General features: G+C 40.2%; 1 protein-coding gene across 7 annotated transcripts; it reads left to right on the top strand.

Moving 5' to 3' along the window:
- The first annotated feature begins 8,618 nt into the window (after window positions 1-8,618).
- Window positions 8,619-19,188, top strand: LOC133957328 (membrane cofactor protein-like). Of its 7 annotated transcripts, XM_062392855.1 has the most exons (14): window positions 8,619-8,765; window positions 11,312-11,396; window positions 11,938-12,126; window positions 12,719-12,818; window positions 13,064-13,137; window positions 13,231-13,410; window positions 13,508-13,687; window positions 14,150-14,227; window positions 15,102-15,182; window positions 15,848-15,874; window positions 15,965-16,009; window positions 16,441-16,501; window positions 17,679-17,739; window positions 18,238-19,188. In XM_062392855.1, exons 2-14 carry the CDS (start codon window positions 11,315-11,317, stop codon window positions 18,241-18,243), a joined length of 1,164 nt encoding a protein of 387 aa, XP_062248839.1. In that variant the 5' UTR covers window positions 8,619-8,765; window positions 11,312-11,314; the 3' UTR covers window positions 18,244-19,188. The 7 variants fall into 7 exon arrangements, with proteins under 7 accessions (XP_062248839.1, XP_062248841.1, XP_062248842.1 ...); XM_062392857.1 differs by lacking the exon at window positions 14,150-14,227; XM_062392858.1 differs by lacking the exon at window positions 15,102-15,182.
- The last annotated feature ends 1,835 nt before the right edge of the window (window positions 19,189-21,023 follow it).

The raw sequence follows: 21,023 nt of genomic DNA, 5'->3' as shown, positions 1-21,023 counted from the left end.
ACATGGTTATAATACCTTAATCCACCATCCTGGTTTGGGCCAGTGCTCGTCCTTCTTGAAGTAGTAGTGGGTGTACCTCCCAGCACTGAGGACGTGGTCAGCTGGCATTCCCAACAGGTCAACCAGTGCTTTCATCTTGAGAGAGAACATAAAGAATCACATCCTACATCAATTCCCCTGTTGTGATTGGACATTTGTCTGCATGCAACCATCTTTGAATTTAAATGAATATATATCTGGTTTCTTATTGCCTGGTATTCGCAGCTGGAGAACGGCTGGTTATTTATATACAAAAAGAGAAGCAGGCAGCTGAGCATCCACATGTCAATGGCCTCCATTGGCCTCGTTGAGGCATCCCAAGATCTGGAAGATATCCTGCATCGTCCCTGTGCCCAAGACGGAGCGTCCCAGTGCTGCAGACGACTTCAGACCGGTGTTTTTAATGTCACCTTCAAGAGGATCGTCCCACCGCACCTCAGGCCCAAAGAATGGAAAAATTGCTAATGAACACATCTCTGATCCCATCTCTATATTGCCTTTTTTTTTAAAATAGCCTTGTGTATATATAGAATTATCCCTACTTTTGTATATATTTCTATATTTATTCATATTTTTTGTCTTAATATATTTCTTGAGCTGCAGCTTTCTTTTTTGACATAGACTTGCAGAGATGGAGAGCCCCTGTTCTCAACCATTTTAGACCTACGCATGCACGAGTTCCAAACCCACTAAGAGAAGTAAACTGAACATCTAGTATTCATTCTAACATCATCAAGGCTGAATATTAATTCCAGCACTCTATCACAGACAAATAAATATACTGGTGGCATAGTGAGCAGCTTTAAGTAGCACTCTATATTGCACTCAGATTCCATGGCTGTGAAAAATTCTTCACGGTTATGTTTCCTTGAAAAACACAAAATCTGTATAAATTAAAAAAAAACGCTATCTATGTAAATATAGATATACATATCAGAGTCTGTATATATGTATTTGCGTGTGCAGGCATACAGCTGATTTATGTCTGTTATGTAGGGATATGGCTGTTAACTTAATAAATGTTTATATTGAAAAAATATATCCACAAACATTTTATAGAAGATAATAAAATGTGATATATATATAGAGTCTGACATATGCATACCTGGAAAACCACGAGAACCAAACTTGTGGTGCTTGCAGAGGCCTAAACTGTGGTTCCATGACACTTGCATGTGTCCATCTGGAATCGTTCTCCGGCTCTGCAGGAGGATGTATCTGATACACTTTCTTGTGCTACTGTGTCATTTGTGAATTTCCTATACGGAGGATAAATTACGGTAAATCTTATCTTACCTTATCTTAAATACATCAACATGTGCCAGACATTTTATTTTTCATCGTTTATTTGGTGCGATACTATCATTGTCAATGAATCAATCAATCAATCAAATTTTATTTGTATAGGCCATGTTCACAAATCACAATTTGTCTCATAGGGCTTTAACATTGGTGTGACATCCTCTGTCCTTAACCCTCAACAATAGTAAGGAGAAACTACTAAAAACCCTTTTAACAGGGTAAAAATATGCAGAAACCTCAGAGAAAGCCACATGTGAGGGATCCCTCTCCCAGGACGGACAGACATGCAATAGATGTCTCTTACTGTATATATTGTTGTTCTATTGTTGTTTTTATATTGTTGTTTGTACAGTGCACCAACCATACCAAGGCAATTTCCTGTAAGTGCAAATATACATGGCAAAAAAAATGATTCTGATTCTGATTCTGATTCTGATTCTGATTCTGATTCTGAACTTCTCCAGGTTGGTTGCAACCCTTTGGCAGACCTCCTGATGAGAAGCTTTGATATTTTTCAGTTCTCCTTGGAGAACGTTCTTCTGCCTCTTCTCCTCCTGGAGCTCTGTGTTTAACTTCTCCTGTTTGGTTGCAACCCTTTGGCAGACCTTGTGATGAGTAGCTTTGATATTTTTCAGCTCTTCTTGGAGAACGTTCTTCTTCCTCTTCTCCTCCTGGAGCTCTGTGTTTAACTTCTCCTGGTTGGTTGCAACACTTTGGCAGACCTCGTGATGAGAAGCTTTGAGATTTTGTAATTCTTCTTGGAGTTCGTTCTTCTCCTTCTTCTCCTCCTGGAGATCGGTGATGAATTTCTCCTGGATGGTTGTATGAATTTGGCTGACCTCGTGATGAGAAGCTTTGAGATTTTTCAGCTCTTCTTGGAGAACGCTCTTCTTCCTCTTCTCCTCCTCCTGGAGCTCTGTGTTTAACTTCTCCTGGTTGGTTGCAACACTTTGGCAGACCTCGTGATGACGAGCTTTGAGCTTCTCCAGCTCTTCTTGGAAATCGTTCTTCTTCCTCTTCTCCTCCTGGAGCTCGGTGTTTAACTTCTCCTGGTTGGTTGCGTGACTTTGGCAGACCTCATGATAAGAAGCTTTGATATTCTCCAGCTCTTCTTGGAGAGAGTTCTTCATCCTCTTCTCCTCCTGGAGCTCGGTGTAGAGCTTCTCCTGGTTTGCATTGCTGTACTTTTGTATCTGCTCCAGCACTTGCTCTGTTTTCTTTTCTCTGTTGATGAACATTTCCTTCAGCTTTTTCTGTCGAAACAGCTCTCGTTTGTGCTCCTCCAACTCTTGGCTCAGTTGGATCCTCCAGTGGTACTCTGTTCTATGGTAGGCATTCTCCTTGGCCAGCAGGTCTATAAGGTAGCTTATTTGTTGAGTCATACCAATAGAGTTCTGCAGAATCATTGCTGGGTTTTGAATACTCCCCACGTTTTGGTGAAAAAAACCTTCCATCACTGGTTTGATCTATTAGTTTTAAATAGAAAGTTAGAATTATTCTGGACAGATTTCTGAGTCAGTAGGAATTTATCCCCTTCGTCTTATTTTGCTATAAAGGACCTATCAATGGAACCTTTCAGATCAAAGAGCATGAGCCTTCGATATATAGAACATTGAACGTATCTTTAATCTTTGACATTAAAGATGTTTGTGATCTTAATGAGGAGTCCTTTTCCCTTAAATGTATTTTGGGTCTCTTTATAACCTTTTGTTTTATAGGACATAGGCATAGTTGTGAAAGGGGAACAGAGAGAGTGGGGGAGGCCATGCATAAATGGCTGCGGGTTGATGAACTTTAATGCCACGCCATTAATTTGGCGTTTGACGAAAAGTCCCAGTAATCTTATTTCTACATTATCAATGTCTTGAGACCCATTTGATACAGTTTGACATGGTTGAGGTCAGTGGATGAGGAGGACTACATCAGAGTGTAAGACATGCAAAAAACAAGACATTTCCTGTTGCCACCAGGGGGCGCTGTGATTTCAAGTCATAATTTTTGTGTAGATGTCATCAGACCGGGACTTTTGTCTTACATGTCTAGTTTGGACTCGATTGGAACATGTATATCCGAGTCAGTTTTTATCTCGATCTTGTTGTGATGACACTCATTTGAATTTGAAGTTGATCTGATGAAAGCCCTGGGACAAGTACTTCAAAGTAAAAATGTGGAATATGGCCAAAATGGCCACTAAATAAAAAATGGTGGGCTTCCTGTTGCGTTTTTCATAATGTCCCTAGAGACTCTTCTCAGACTCTTCTCCGTCCATCTGAACATGATACACCTGTGTATCAAATTTTCGTGAAAATCGGTCAAAGTGAACTCAGGGGCTGTATATAGGTGGCACTGTTGAGCCATTTTGCCACACCCATTTCAAATTACTCCAGAATACGTCAATTTCTCTGGCTTTTGAATTTCCTGCAAGGTTGGTAAGAAGGTTGAGCATGTTAAAGCCCTCAAAAGGCCAATTCATTTGGCAGAGAATAAGAAGAAGAATCCTTACAATTTCAATAGGGCCTCTCACCATTCGGTGCTCAGGCCCTAATGAAGTTTGCCAGAACTTCTATGTAGCACTGTATCAACACAACAGAATTCATATAGGTTGGGAGGGAATAAAGCTCAAAAGAATAAATTGAGTTACTAAGCCAGCAATAACATGCTCACTCACTCACTCACACATGCACACAACAGTGCTTCCCACAGGATTTGTAGAGATCATGGTGGATGGACCCTGGACCCTCTTGGAAGAGGATATAGTACATTTTAAAGTAAAGATGCATCGATCTGGTCCACTTTGAGAGACAAATTAAGAGGCTAGATTGAAATTAATATGGCAGTCAAAATCTACTTGTGGTGTGAGAAACACTGCAAAGACACAAAGAGCAGTAAGTGGTTCAGTCAACTCTGCAATAGGCACTTTTATAATACTTTAAATAATAAAACTATTTTGCAGCAAAAATAAAAAAAATCAGATCAGCATTGGTTGTGAGAGTGTTGTTTTACTGTTGTGTTGAGACACCACAACACTTGTGCGTGCAGCGGTGGTCTGGCTCCCAGCGTCACTCTGAGGTTTGTAGAAGTTGAAGCGGCAGCAACTGAATTAACGTTAGCAACGCTAGCAGCTAGTTACTAGCTACAGCTTTCGTACTCGTACTGGGTCGTGTTACAACGTCAGCCGAGGAAGGTGTTGCCCTATGCTCTATGGACAACCGCTGTCTACACTCATTTTCTTTCTACAGACCGAACAGTAAGCCTCCCGGTCATTCCAGGCGAGAGGCTTCAACCAGAACTTGAACTATTTGCAGCTAGCCGTCCTCTACATGGAAGATTCAACAACGATGTGCGCTGCTCGAGCCCCGTCACCACTTGAACGTCAGGTATTTTATTGTTGCGTTGTTGTGAGGACTAGAATAAATTAATTCACTTAAACTTTTAACAACTTTTGAAAAATATGCTATTCACATTGAAAAAACAACACATCTGTAAGCTATTTCATTTAGTGGCTTTATTGTGGAAGGTTGATGTGTAGTTCCTGTTATAAGCAGGGTGTTGGTTTGGACTCTTGTTTTGGAGGGGGGTTCTAACGGAAGGGGGTGTTGTCGAGAGAAGTTTTGAAGTGTGAAGGAAAATAAAGGGGTGCGGTGTCCCGATTTAATAATGTAAGTCGCTTTGGATAAAAGCGTCAGCTAAATGACATGTAATGTAATGTAATGTAATAACCATCTCTCGTGTCATTTTTCATCTGAGGCCTGACAGTATAAGAGCAAAAAAACATCGGCTACACTTCTAAAGAGTCTTGAATTTGAAAAAGATTCAAGACTTTTTTAATACTTTTTAAGGGTCTTGATTTTCCCTCAATTGATATATCAACTTTTAATACTTTCAAGACCCCTCGGATACCCTGTCTAACATTATATTTTTCTCTCTTTGTAAATCAAAAGTAAAACATTTGATCAAATTCTTTAAACAAGTCAGAACCTGAACCACATTGAGTTTAACAGTTTCTATACATTCCTGGAGAAACTGAAAAGAAAGCATTGAGCTGCAGCACAAATCTCCTCAGGAATAGGCTCAGCCATGCGTGCCACTGCTCCTCAGACCTCTCGAGGTACTGTGCTGGTGTCCTCCATCAGCGAGGACTCTTTACCAGGCTCCTCTTTGTTGTCTTCCTCAGCCACCAAGTGAGTGCTCTCTGCCGCCTCCTGCTGCTTGTTTGCTGGCAGACTACGGTATGTTAAGAGAATGTAAAACTCACCCAGTGGGATGATAATAGCCGGAGAATTACATAAATAAATCACAGATTAATATCAAAATAAAAAAGGTATAGAGATTATCTTTTGATGGCTTGGTGAAGTGCTATATTTCTTGTACGAAAACAGTGTGAATACAAAGAAGTAAGAAATTCAGGAGACATATATGTCAAACATTCATGCTCAAATCGGAAAATACAACATATAAAATTGAACCAAACATAGCTGCATTTCATGCTACAGTGGCCCGAGCTGTGCTCTTGAGATTTAGTGCAAAAGTATCAAATCTATATGGAGATAAAGCTTTTCTGACAAACACAATGTCATTCATTAATATTAAGACAAGGTAAAAACTTCTGCACTGGACTTCATTATGGGCAGGAATAAATTAGACAAGTTAAAAGAGTATCAGATATGTACATTACTGTATATTACCTTCTCCCGTACAGCTGGACCATCAGGATGGTAATGCTTAATGCTGCAAAGGCAAAAGGTGACTACTGAAAACTTTTAGACGTAGTGTAAAAACTCTTACAGCAGAAAACAAAAAGAGGGAAACAAAAATAGTTATGCAAATGTGATGTTACGGGACATAAAAATAGCAGAACAAGTGAGGAGGAGTTACAGGAGCAGTGTTTTCTCTGGGGGAAGCAGAGTTACCTCTACCACAGACTTTGGACATCACTACAATCACAACATTATCTATATCTATAGTGGGTGTTTAAACTTCTACCACTCTATGCAATCAATGTGAAGGGATTCAAATAAACGGTTTGCTTCTTTGTGCTAGTTCCGATGTCCAAACACAGACTGTGGCCTTTGACATCTTTGGTGGACGGGCCTACGTGCTGGGGACGGCTGGTGACTGTGGACTCACTCCTCCACCTGTCATCAGACTTGAATCTTCACTGCAGCTCGCTGGGAGAGGACAGCGATTCCTACTGCGTGGCCACCAACGCCCTGAGCAGTCAGGAGAGTGAGGTCCTCTCCGTGCAGGTCCTGAGGTCTGCACACAGCGGCTGTGTCTATGTTTTGAATCTGCAGGGTAAGAACAGATGAGGTCTTGTATTCTCTCTGATAAATATAAAGGTAAGAATCAGCACTCCTTGTTGTCTGCAGGGAATAATCAAACATGTACAGGACATAATAAGATGTTGTTTTATGAGAGCATCTGATCATACTCTGATTTATGATCATTATACAGCAGATACCAACAAATATGACAGGAAAGACAGTAAGATTTGACAGGTAGGATTATAATACTGCTCAAGATAAAGTCTCACTATCATCTGTGCTTGCTTGGTCCTCATGACAGCAGTGTCTTTAAGGCAGCTGTTGCTGTAGGGTCATTTGTACTTAATAATAATAAAATGGTATTTTATAATTCCTTTTAGGTACAGTAGGTATAATCGTTTGTGTCATTATGGATGATTGTTGCTGATTTCGTCAGATTATTCCACAGCTTTAGCAGAAAGAGCTCAAAACCATCAAAGCAACTTCTTTGATTGGATTATTGAAATCATCATTGATAAACATTATCATTGTGAATACTGTATAAATAGATTATATATTGTTTATACATAAGATTTAAATTAATCTGTGTCAGAGTTTGACTTTAATGACCCCTAGTGGTGATATCAGAAAATACACTGTAGTAAATAATTCTATGCACAATAGTATGACCCATGACGCAACTCTTCATTGCAACCGTCACATTTTTCCACAAGCAAAAGGACACGCCCTCAGTTTATGATTTGATTCCTAAACATAACAAATTATTGTTTAAATAAAACTCCACTCAGGAGCTTCATGTTGACATTTATTACACTTAAACTTTAAAGCGTATACTCACAGGGCGTGATCTGTTTCAAGGTTACTGTAAAATACATATTTCACAAGCTAATAAAAGAGCCACGTTTCAATGTCTTGGATAATCATCAGGCCAACCCAGTTATGACTGTGCAGACAGGATGTGCACCACCAGTGCCAGCACTCCAGCTCTGACCAACAACGAGAAATCCCCCACGGAACCAGGAAACCAGCATTTTCTAATGAATCACACTCGTCCTGATTTCCTTCTGAAAAGGTCAGATTACAACACAGTTTACTTTAACCACCTTGATGGACAAATAAGAGCTTTTTAGTCACACTAATCAGATCAGATTTTTGTTTTCAGGTTCCACTCATGGGCACCACTCTGGTACACGTTTCTGCGTTGGGGTTATTTGGCGACCTTACTGGTATTTCTGTTCATAGTTCTCAAATGTACCACGACAAGACAAAGGAAATGTCTCAAGAGGAAGAGAGAGGTTTTTTCAAGCAAGTTCCGCACTCTGTTCAGTGACTTGCATTATGCAAAAGTAGATGTTTCGAAGTAAAGTTTGAATTTTGACATTTGTTTTGTGCAGTTTGGTGCAGAGCCAACAAAAAATACTGATCCAGTGACTATGAATGTGTTTCCATTAGGAGGGATGGGCTCTACTGGGTGACATTCTTGTTTCTATGTACATATTTTTAATTACAGTTTTTTTAAGATTTATATGACCTGGGATAACTGTTCAAAAGTTGAGCAGTGTGGAGATATCACATTAAAGAGGACAAAATCTGAAAATGAAAATTTGTTTTATCAGAGTAATAAACAAACCGAGTACAGTACAGACAGTATTGAAACTTTGAAAACATTGTCTCTGCCATTCCCAGGACAGACTTTTCATATGGGACACCAGTTATTAAAGCCCTGCCCTTAAAATGTGGATTATAACTTTTGAATATATCTATATTTTGTAGTATATCAATACTGTTTTTATTTCAAGTTTTTTTTAATATGATGGTTGTAAATGATTAATAATAATTCCGACTAATGAGAAAAACTGAGACTTCATATTTTCAGGGTTCTTCACTGAATATCCAGATTGATATCGAACCGGAAGTAAGCTGCGTTCTTACAGCTTTAAACTCGATTTCCATAGAATCTTCAAAATGTTGTCAGAATGTTCGGTTAGTGGGCGTGGCAGTGCCGGAAACAGGAAGTGAAGCGTTTGTCCTCCCCGAGCCACGCCCTTCCTCTTATTGACCCATGTCACACACACAGGGTTCAGCTTCCTCCCACAGTCCCCCTCGCGACAGCAGCAGCTTCCTGGTTCGTCTGTCCCACGGCTCTCCTCGTCCCACCGGGTGAGTTTTACATTCTTCTTCACAAACCGCCATTCACCGAAACAACAGCGAGAAGAGAACACGGTGACGTCACACTAACGCGATTTAAAACGGCGAGGTGCTCGTTGCGTTAGCTAGCTCGCTCTTAGTCGAATAGTGGCAGATTCGTTTTAAGTTAAAAAACAAAATCATACTCTCAAAGCAAAAACCCACCTCTAGTTAATCGAACATGTCCGCGTCAACATGGCCGTTTAGACAAACACGATTAATCAAGCGGGTCAGAGAATAAATAGAGGATTAAAAACGTGTCGAAACGACATGTCAAAGCAGTGTTAGCTTCTGGGTTTAGCTTCTGTTTTTCTTAATCTGTCAGCTGTGAAAAACACCCGGACGTTGTTTGAGACGCTCCAGTGGCCTGGTGATGGTCCCAACACCGAACAACAACAGGCTTCACAAAACCGATGATCCGTTTCCACAGCACTGTCACACACACGCGGGTCACACAGTGTGTATTCACTGTACAGTCAAACCTGCCACACAGTTACACACAGCTGCTTTTACACACCTGGTGCGTGTACGGTCTTATTTTACAATCCATCACTAGTGAGGAGGAGGAACGTGTACAATGCTAACGAGCTGTTTGCTAGCCAGCTTTCTTTTTCTGGCTAGCCAACCATATCTAGATCAACAAGCTAGCTGCGTTTGGTTTCTCTTTATCCAGAGTGCCAGTCTGGCTGGTTGCAGTCATTGCAGACTTTGAGTTATAGAGGTCATAAAGATGCTGCACTAGATTCGTGAACTAGGCTTGTGTTCTACACAGTTGTATAAGTGTTGTGTATACATTTGTGTCATAGAGAGATACACGGTGTGGTCCACAGCAGAATAAACCGAGTACTTGATCTGTCACCTGAGTTTTTAGGGTTTATCCGATGAATTTAGATCACAAACAAATGGTGGCAACACTTGCCTTTCTTCAAAATAAAAGCACCGCAGCGTTTCTGTTGATGGAATCCATTCCCTTGTTTAAAAAAAGTTTGTTTTATTGTGAAATATTTGCAAGAGCGGAAAATGCACGGCTTCATACTGTGTTACTGGTGTTTATTTGAGAACAAGGGACTTCTTCCATACTGGGCAATAATCATATTCAAATCAAAGCCAAATGTAAAAACGTTGGGCTGCAGAACATGTTGCGGAACTGAGAAGCTACAAATTGGGCATTGTACATATATTTGAATATTGTGCATTGAATAGAAAAAGTTGCACCACTGCCCTTCTTTGTGTATATTTACTTCTTGTACATTCAGCCTTTAACAGAAATTGCCAAAAATAAGAAGTAGTGTTTTTTTTGAAGATATCAGGGTGGTAGATCTCGGCTTTCAATTGTAATTAAAAAGTGATCTTGGGCTCGCAAAAGTTTTGTGACCACTGGTCCAAGGATCAAGCTGGAGTTGTGGGTGTGTCTTGGAATCCACTTCTCCTAAATGACATGAGTCTTATATGTCATCAAAGGAGCCTTCTCCTAAATGAAGAAAGAAGAATAAGCTATAAAAAAACAAAGACATCCATTTTGACCTGTGTTTGGAACTAGAAGAGGTTTGCATAGATTGTGTGGAAGAGCATTTCCTTTTCTACACTGACCACAGTATCGCCATCAGAAAGAGACATATCCTGTGAGTAACCCGCGGTAGATGAGTCATCGTTAAGCCAACGCTCCTCGCATGGGGACAAATATAGCAAACTATGACCACAATCTGTTTTAACACGAAATACACAATCAGCCAGAGTTGTCATATCTGCACAGGGTATTTTACTTGCTCCTTCGACTGACATAATTCCAACAGTTTTGCAGATTTGCCTTGTAACACATGTCATGTTGACAACACACTCGATCCACTTCAGTCGGATCATCTGATGATAACACACAGATAAACAACACTTGCATTATAGAATCTACGAGCAACAAACTAGAGTGTTTTCTGATGAGCGTTTGTGATGTTGACACGTTCATGTTATATTAAATCCTGATGGGTTTTAGTTTGATGCTTATTTCAATCGCACTTCAAACACAGGTGCTTTGTCAATATGATGAATCTGCGGCCGAGTCTGCAACCGACCAGCAACATCTGGATTAAAGACAGCGAATCAGCAGTTGCCATGATTCCAAGTTAAACTGGAACAACGGCTGACAAACCACGTCCCTACGCATGTTTATATTTCCATTTTGTTTCCTGTCATCTGGTTGAACGCAACGTCCAGGATCTAACGCTAATTTTGTCGTAGATCCTGTCATTTAAATCGCTACAATAAAGTCACGAATCATGTCCTATCACGTCTTATCACGCCTTTAACCCGTAGCTTCAACCGTTGCGTTGAATCATTTTCACCCGATCAAAAGTGTCACTACGGACAATGTGTGAAGAAGCTCAGTGAGACCAGACAAAGAAGAGCCGTCACGTTAGCTGACATCCGACATATTTCGAATGGTGTTGTCAGCGTGAGGTTGTGTTTATCCAGTTGTGTTCCACTGTGAGAGCCTTGCTAATTCCTGCATGTTTTTCCTTCATCAGAAAATGCGGCTTGTGGATCGTTTCGTCATGGATCTCACATCTGTCCGTCTCCTGATCGTTCTTGGTCTTGTTGTTGCCGCCCAAGGTCAGTGTGGAAGAGCTCGGGACTCAGGAACCAAGTGAAAGCATCGTGAAGCCGGGCGGCCCCTCGTGTTGGGTCATTGTAAAATACTCCCCCTTTAATCTTCTCAGTAATTGTGCACTAGAGTGACATAACATGTGATACAAGCATAGTCAGAAGGAAGAAGAAGAAAAATGTATAGCAAATGAGAGACTATAACTAAAATATATCATATTTTTGCTATCTGTACAGCACAAATAGACTGGCTTCAACCTGCTTTCACACATGACGGCATTCCAAGCTCTTTAAAGCACAGTTTTGCAATTCACAATCTCTCAACTAAAACGAGAACCGCTGAAGGTTGCAGATCCCAGTCAAAACAGTTGGCACCTGTAGTGCAGTCCACTAACTGCAATATCTCTGACGTTCAGTCTCTTGCCCAAGGACACTTCAGCACACAGGAATGTTTTGTTTTCATTACTCAGCTAAATTGTGAATGAACAATATATTTCACAGTTGAAATAAAGGTTGTATAAACTTGTCTGTCTTTCTTTTTCCATTATAGCTCAAAGCTGCACCAAGCCTGTGCCTGGAGCCAACATGGGCTTGAAGACCAGTGACATTCTCTTGGAAACGTTCCCGAATGGCGCTGTGGCTTCTTTCATCTGTAATGTTGGCTACACGTCTGCAGGAGGGTCCCCATCCGTCACCTGTGTAGACGGCAGCTGGACTCCCGTGAAGCTGAAATGCGAGAGTGAATATCAGGCCTTGATTCTTACATGCACATTACTAACAGCAGACCGTATGACCCATTCAGCCCTGGTATTAATATTACAATTGTTATTATTATTATTATGCTAATTATTATTATCATAATAAGTGGTCGCACCAAGTTCTTGAAATAAGATTGAACGCACACACCTGTGACCTTGATCTTTCGTCGCAATATCAACACGTAATGATTGATGTTATTCTTTATACTCAGACTGGGTGAAAACAATAATTTGGACTTGGTAAACACATTACGTATGTGATTATTTGCATAAAGAGCTGGGAAGTAGTCATGAGTGGTCACAGGAGACACATTCAGGACAGACTCTAATGTCAGGTGTGAACAGACGACCTTGTCAAGTTGTTTTCAGGACGAACGTTGATACCAGGTCCAAACGGGGCATATTTCACAATCAGTTTTGGCAGCACTGTCTGAGATGGAACCATTTAGTAAATTACATCTTACCAGCATATAAATGAGTCACTGATAATATCTGACCAGGCTGTTGAGTCATTTGTGCAAAGTGTTACCAAATCCTTTTTAAAGAGTGGACTTTAATCTTTCGTTCTTTCAGAAAAGAGCTGTGGCTCTGCTGGAGAAGTTCCTCACGGAAACGTTGATTATCCTGAAGGGAATGAATTTGGTGCTGAAGCTCGGGTGACCTGTGACCTAGGGTTAGTAATAAACTAATGATGCTGGTGGTTTTTATTTTTTATCCTACTCTTTTAATCCCCAAAATATGTCAGGAAAACCTCATGCTTCCTGATCAAACATCTTATTTCAACTAAAGTGGAAATTTAGTATTCAATAAATAATGAATTACTATTCCTTGACCATGTTAACAGAATGGCAAACATCTTGAAAATCTGTGTTCTGACGTCAAATTCCCCCCCCCCCCCCCCCCCCCCTCCTTTTCTAGTTACAATTTGGTTGGTAATCCAGTCCTCCGGTGTAGAGACCAAGGGTGGGATGGCAGGTTGCCTACATGTGAAGGTTGGTGATCTTTCTTTAGCAAAACATTTTTTAAAAGACAGAAAACTATGTTGAAAGCATTACATTCTAATAATTGTCATTTTTATTTTGCAGCATTAACTTGTGATCAGCCACCGCTGATTTCAAATGGTGATTACGACCCCAAAAAAGAAGACTACGGATATTCAGAGGTTATACAATACTCTTGCCAAAAAACGTATTCACTCAGAGGTGCCAAATCCTTAACATGTTCAGAGAATGGAGCATTCAAGCCTGATCCTCCGGAGTGTATCAGTAAGTGGCTTTTACAATTTTTCTCAAGAATCTCTGATGTAACCTGAGCCGTGACGCTCACCAATACTCTTTTACTTTCCATTTACTTTGCCTGCAGTTGTTAATTGTGACGATCCTGTTGTTGAATTTGGTAAATTCCTTTCGGGTTCTCGACCCCCCCATACACTCTCGGCTAGTGTGACGTTCGAGTGCATTACCGGATACCACATGGTGGGAGAGAGGACACAGATATGTGACATAAATGGCAAATGGTCACCCGGACTTCCAACATGCAAATGTAAGTTTTATGTGAGTTTATGCTCATTTCAGATTTAATCCCATTCCTACGTGTGATTGGCTATTAATGCAAATGAGGGGATATTTTCACTGTCTTCTTTTTCTTCAATTATTAGAACTGTACAAAACTCCAGGATGGCTCAATAGAATTAATCCCCAATCTTTTGTCACACATCCTCAGTTGGTCAAATAGAATTAGTAAAGACGTCCAATTAATACGCTGTCTGAAAACGGCTTGAGTGCTCTTCCTGTGGAAAGCTGGAAACAACATATAAAACCAGCGGCATTAATTCATGACAGCAACTGTAAATAATACTAAAAACAGTAAAATGGATTTGAACTAGTTTCCACAGCTTTAATGAATATAAAGACACATCTGTGATCAGATGTATGTGATCCAAGCAAATCCCTGATCACAGTGTCCTGATTCCCCTTTTACTTTATTTTTTATATTTTGGAGCAGTGTCCCCCACAACTAAAGCTACTACCACCACCACCACCACCAAGGCAACCACCACCACAACTTCAGGGAAACAAACGGGTAGAGGTTCTTTTGATGATTTTGTTTTGGGCGAAAAGCTTCTTTTTTTTTTGTTTTTTAGTGGGGACTGATTTTATCAAAATTTTCAATGGGATTTTGTCGGTGATTGTTTGTTACAAGTACAATCAAACCTTTATTTACACAGCATTTTGCATGATCCACACAAACGATTCTTAGCAACTGCTTGATCTTGATCACACTCTGCTTTCAAACATGTAAATGGGGAGAATGAACTGAACAGTGTATGAGTCTGTAAACTTCATAATCGAGCCACAAAGCAGAAACAGAACCACAACGGATGTTGACAATGTTACCAGCAGAGTACATTTTCTATTGCTGCTAAACTCTCGTCTCTTTGAGGTGTTGCAGCACCCGGACTTCCAACATGCAAATGTAAATTGTATGTGAGTTTATGCTAATTTCAGATTTAATCCCATTCCTACGTGTGATTTGCTGTTAATGCAAATGAGGGGATATTTTCACTGTCTTCTTTTTCTTCAATTATTAGAACTGTACAAAACTCCAGGATGGCTCAATAGAATTAATCCCCAATCTTTTCTCACACATCCTCAGTTGGTCAAATAGATTTAGCAAAGACGTCCATTTAATACGCTGTCTGAAAACGGCTTGAGTGCTCTTCCTGTGGAAAGCTGGAAACAACATATAAAACCAGCGGCATTAATTCATGACAGCAACTGTAAATAATACTAAAAACAGTAAAGATGATTTGACTGTTTTTAAAATGGATTTGATCTAGTTTCCACAGCTTTAATGAATATAAAGACACATCTGTGATCAGATGTATGTGATCCAAGCAAATCCCTGAACAGTGTCCTGATTCCCCTTTTACTTTATTTTGTATATTTTGGAGCAGTGTCCCCCACAACTAAAGCTACTACCACCACCACCACCACCACCAAGGCAACCACCACCACAACTTCAGGGAAACAAACGGGTAGAGGTTCTTTTGATGATTTTGTTTTGGCCGAAAAGCTTCTTTTTTTTTTTTGTTTTTTAGTGGGGACTGATTTTATCAAAATTTTCAATGGGATTTTATCTGTGATTGTTTGTTACAAGTACAATCAAACCTTTATTTACACAGCGTTTTGCATGATCCACACACTCTGCTTTCAAACATGTAAATGGGGAGAATGAACTGAACAGTGTATGAGTCTGTAAAAGTCATAATCGAGCCACAAGGCAGAAACAGAACCACAACGGATGTTGACAATGAAACCAGCAGAGTAAAATTTCTGTTCGTGCTAAATTCTCGTCTATTTGAGGTTTTGGGTTACAGGTGCATTCTTGACCACAATAAGTAACTTAACACATCTCATTTTAACATCCAGTAACGCCCACTGCGGTTGCAATTGTGTTGTGGATGTGTTGCCACTTCTTGATTTGGAGATGTGGCTTAAGTGTTCATGATTTCCGTTAATGTGCTTGTGTGAGAGTCGGCAATTGTACAATATCCATTTACTTAATACCTCAGAATTTCCCTGAAAACATTGCACCGCCCTGGTTGATGCTGCATGTCCGGTGTTTGAATTCATCCGATGATGCTTATGTGTAACATGCAATCATTTCTTTTTTTTCTTCTTCTTTATATCTCTGGTTCAGTTACTACTCAACCAACTGACGCACCTGGTAAGTCATCAAAAATAATCTGTCCTGTGAGAGTTATTTCTGTTCTCTTCTGTGATCTCATCTCCTTTTTTTTCTACCTTTTATTTACAGGGAGTGGAAGTGGCGACTTCATGAAGTATGGTCTTCCAATTCTGCGTAAGTTTCAAATTCACTCTATCAAACCACAGTAGATCAAGAGAGTAAACGCTGAATATTTCTATAGCATCAAATCATAACTTGCATTATCTGAAGGCACTTTACATAGAAGGTGAAGATTTTTAAAATACGGAGATACACAACAGGTCCCACAATGAGCAGCACTGTGGCGACTGGGGAGAGAGAGAGAGAGAGAGAGATAAACCCGTTTTCATTGTTTTAAAGAAAACAGTAAGAGTGATATTTATAGATGTTATTCATGATAGCAGCAACAATAAATAAAATAATGATGATGATAATAATAATAAGCTCTGGAGTCAAAGTGCCATATTCCCAGTTTACTCTTCTGATGTGGGGATGGTGGATACGTTTGTTGGCCTCATATCCCGTCATCCTTTTTTCACACATTTGTATTTTTCTCATTAAAATAGTCATCATTTTGGTGATCATTATCGCTGCCATCACCTACTCCTTCATCAAGAAAAAACGCGGGTAAAGGTTTTATTTATCCTTTAGACTAACACCTTGAAACGACTGCTTCTCTTTTATGGCTGCTGTATTGTCTCCCAGACCGGCCAGTAACAAAACCTTGATCCTCTTTGTTGACTTTTGCGCCTTCTCCAACCTTTTCTCATTTTGTATTTAAAAGTCCTTTTCCTACTGGCTCAGCTTTCTGTCTGTCAGCTATTTTCTAAATGTGGCATGCTGAAGTAAGCTGTGTGCGTTCTTAAGGTTTTTATCCACCACAGTTGTCACAAGGGGGCACTGTTGTGAGCCTCAGAAGAACTCTCCTGCACAGAGCTGTCAGTCACTCAGGAGAAAGAGCTCTGCCCCGAGCGCCATATGAGTTTTTAATCATGTAGAAGAACAAATCGAAGAAAAAAAAAGATGAGTTATGCCACAGTTATATTAGACTGTTTATCTCCTGTTTTCTTTCCATGTCACAAGTTAATGCGAGGGGACAAAGGAAAAAACAGGCGCAGGTTATTCAGTGGCACAGAACATGTGTTATGTCCATCATCTAATATGGAGTGTGAGGGTTAACCCTGCAGAACAGATTCAGACAAATGTCTGGAGAGGTTGGTGTGATTTGTGCATTTCATTACACTTAAATATAAGGTAGATATTGTCTTGGAAATGCTTTAATAATCAGCCGGAGAACTGTTCTAACAACAATTTCCCTCCTGGTTCATTCGAATTTTCCATGAACTAATTTGACTTCTGCAAAGCAGGAAGCAGTGGTTAATAAATGTTTCCCAGGAGAAAGCTTTGAGTTGCTGTCGGGGCAGAGTTGTTGTTTGAGTGTAAAGACGAACTTGTGTGTAGGATGGTGTCTTTAAAATCACACTTATACAAGTTGTGAATCTTAAATACACATCTAAGCTTCACAACTTCTGGCTCTATAGAGCTAGAATTGGCAAGTCAGTGATAAAAAAGGTGATATTACAGCCATTTACTCAGCACTTACTTTACCTTTCTGCAGAAGAACAGGTTGCACTTTTGCATTTAAAATAAACAACAACAAATTTGGTCAGTGCGGCAGCTGCGAGTCATAGTTGGTGATGGTGTGTGTGTGTTTGTATGTGTGTGTGTGGTATTCTCTGGGAAAGAAGTGGGTCTGGGTCTTCTCTACACATTAGCAGTAAAGTTGACCATTATTGGGTTGCAGCTCTCAGCGAAGTAAACCCGACAGTGAGGCTCCAAAACAAGGAGAGGATATCCCACTCTCGGTAAGAAGACTGACCACAAAGTGCATTTGAACCTGTGTTTGCCAAATGAACAGATAACGATGAGCTGCACCGATATACGATGATGTGGGCAGAACCTTTTTATCGGAGACATATGATGCGTTTTCAGTGTTTCTATTATTTGGTGTGTTTATATGTGGTAAATGGTTTATAAAGCGTTTTTCTTGTCTTGATGGTCAAAGCTCTTTACAGTACAGTTTTACATTCACACACTCAAACTGCCGACCTTCAGGTTGGAGGACGACCACTCTACCCCTCAGCCACAGCCGGCCATATATGTTTGTGTGTCTATGTCCAAACTCTGTGGTAGAGGTAACTCTGCTTCCCCGAGTGAAAACACTGCTCCTGAAACGCCTCCTCACTTGTCCTTCACGTCCCATAACCTCACATTTGCATAACTTTTTTTCCTTCACTAACAGGGCTCTACGGGTTTTTACACTATGTCTGAAAATTAACACTATTCTTCTGTTTCTTTTGCAGAAGTAAGCATTATTGTCCTGGTGGCTCAGCTGTACGGGATGTAGTGATGATCTGAGTGGAAGAGGGTCGACCCTGGACGAGTGTGTGCACCTGATTATGGCTTTGATTCGGAGAGACACACGTGATGAAATGTCCTGAGATCTCTGCAAACTGCGCTCCGTTCTCAGCTACTGCTTGTTGCTCTAGTTAGTCGACAGTAATGTACATATCTGATGCTCTTTTTAAATTGCCTTACTTATTCCTGCCCGTAATGAAGGCTAGTTCACAAGTTGTTCTTTTGTCTTAATATTAATTGACATTGTGTTTGTCAGAGAAGCTTCATTTCCCTATAGATTTTTATATACTTTTGCACTAAAACTCAAGAGCAAAGCTCGGGCCACTGTAGCATGAAATGCAGCAATGGTCTGGATTGAGAAAAAACTGAATGTATGCACTGCTCACCTTTTTAAAATACAGCCGCTCAGTTTAAATAACCTTTAAGTGTGATGCTGAAGAACCAATCGAATATTTCGGTCACTTGTTTCAAACATAGCTTGTAACGGTAGTGGATATTGATGGCACCCCTCGTAGAGGGAGGGGCTCCGAGCCGATAAACCAGTCCTTTCAGAAAGGTGGGATCGAGCCTCGTGCCTGCCGAACGTGTGGTGTGTTTTAAATGCCTTATCCCAAACAGACCTTCAACTGCTAACTGTTAGCTAATGAGGCCTAATCGTGACTCTACTAAATGATGAGATGTCATATATTCACCAGAGTCTGAACAAATTCCCCACTCTACTGTGAGAAACAGGAATGCTGCCAGTGTTACACGTTTTGATGGTGGCTACATCGAGATGTACAGAATGTGATTTGTTAAGGTTTTATTTATTTGTCAAAAGAGAAATTAGAAGTTTTGTGTAAATTTTCCCCTAAAATATTTTGTAAACATGGATGAAATAAAAGTGTTTATGATAAGTCTTAATTGTTATCTTTATTTTGCACAAGCTTTGCTCATCGCTTCATGTTTTACCCACATTTTTTAAATGTTTTCTTGAACCACAATTCTCTTGGTCCCAAAGCTTTAAAAAAAAAATACATTCAAAACAAAAAACTAATTAAGAGACTATTACAAGGAAACACTAGCTACCGTTAACATGTAAGGAATCCATTGCATGCATTCTCTACAGATATGAACACTATTTGAATAATACAAACCACAATTCTCAAATTTAATATTTTATTTGACAGTACCAAACAATCCAATTACTCAAATCCACTTAAATGACTTTTATACCAACATTTCATTAAGTGCGAATATTTTACTTTTAACACGACACCTGTTGCATCACAGTGAGAAGAACCACTTACATAAGAGATGTCTCTTTGAAATTCTAGATATAAAACAACATTTTGCCGTTATCACAAAAATATAGAATGTTTGTCATTGCCATCATTTAAGCAAAAACAAATCTTGATTCATCTCTCTCCCCTGTAAAATAACAATCCATATTTCAATGAGTGATCCTGACCTGTTTGAGAACTAAATTACCTCCTTTCTTTAAATTGTTTAACTTCGAAGTTTCAGCAGCAAAATGGAGACAGCTCGGTTTCAAAATCCACATCGAGGTGAGACGAGATCTGTCCTTCACTGTAACCGATTTCAAATGGTGCTAGAAACAATACGAGACTCTGAACACCAAAAGAAATCGGTCAACCTTGGAGATAGGACAAAGAGCTTGAGCTGTCCCCGCAGAGCCACGGGTGGTTGACCACCAGGTGGCGCTTCACGGAGCGACGCTGGACTGGTGAAGTTGTTTACCTTCATAACCAGAAACCTGCGGTGACACTTTGTGGCCTCCTGCTGCTGCTCAGTGAAACACATCCCACCCCAAGAACACTGATTTCAAATGGTGCTAGATAGGTGACGATACTCTAAGCCACCATCTGAAACCAGCTTCCAAGGGGGGCACACAACGGACTTCCTGTGGCCCCGAACACCCTCGATGGAACCTTCAGAGAAAGATCACAAAGCGGAAATCAACCCTGTGTAACAAGTTGTGATCCTCCGTTGTCGTGGATGTGGTACGAGGCGGCGATCCAACGAAGGCATTTCCAAGAAACACTTCCATCGAAGAAACTGAAACAAAAAGATTCGAGAGAACAAGAACAGAGTGGTTGAGATGCAGCGGCAGATGGACGCGTGGCTCAGTGTCTGCATGAAGCGTAATTAACAAGGAGCCTTGGAAAGATACTGTAGATATGAAGCAGCGACTCGAGGGACAGCCTGACTTACAAATCTGCAACACACACACACACACACACGTTTTTAGATATTAGGAATTCATATTTTCCAGAAGACTAAATGTGTTCTGGGATCTGGGGAAAACTTTTAAACTAATTCTATTGCTCCAGGTAGATTGCAGCTTCTCTCTTTACTTAAAAAACACGACTCCGGGGACGTCGACATTTAACAGATTTTATTAAGCGTTGACAAACTGTGATCTGTTCTATCTCACGAGCATCCATCTCCTACAGAATACTTTGTTTATAGATGTGAATGATTAAAGAAGCCAACGGCCAAAACTAATGATACGCATTCGAAAATATTGGATGATTCGTCTGTTAACTAAGATCTGAGAGAGGCAGACGCTGGGGTTTCATAACTCACTTCATCCGTAGACTTGACCATTTGTAAATAGAACAATCAAAGGAGACTATCTGCTTGTATTCAGTTTTAAATTAGTGTTATTACTTGAAATGTTTTACGTAGAAACTTTCTTCTCACTGCCCATCGCTGCAGCTCCTCTTTG

This window comes from Platichthys flesus, chromosome 7 (assembly GCF_949316205.1).
Source record: "Platichthys flesus chromosome 7, fPlaFle2.1, whole genome shotgun sequence".
NCBI lineage: Eukaryota > Metazoa > Chordata > Actinopteri > Pleuronectiformes > Pleuronectidae > Platichthys > Platichthys flesus.
The sequence above is the reverse complement of the archived record's forward strand: the minus strand, read 5'-3'. Positions and strand labels throughout refer to the sequence as shown.

Excerpts from the sequence above, each read along its gene's own strand:
- LOC133957328 (XM_062392855.1), top strand. The coding sequence starts at position 11,315 with ATGCGGCTTGTGGATCGTTTCGTCATGGATCTCACATCTGTCCGTCTC. Across the intron at positions 12,819-13,063 it reads CGGGTGACCTGTGACCTAGG|TTACAATTTGGTTGGTAATC; the intron begins GTTAGTAATAAA and ends CTCCTTTTCTAG. Across the intron at positions 13,411-13,507 it reads TGATCCTCCGGAGTGTATCA|TTGTTAATTGTGACGATCCT; the intron begins GTAAGTGGCTTT and ends CTTTGCCTGCAG.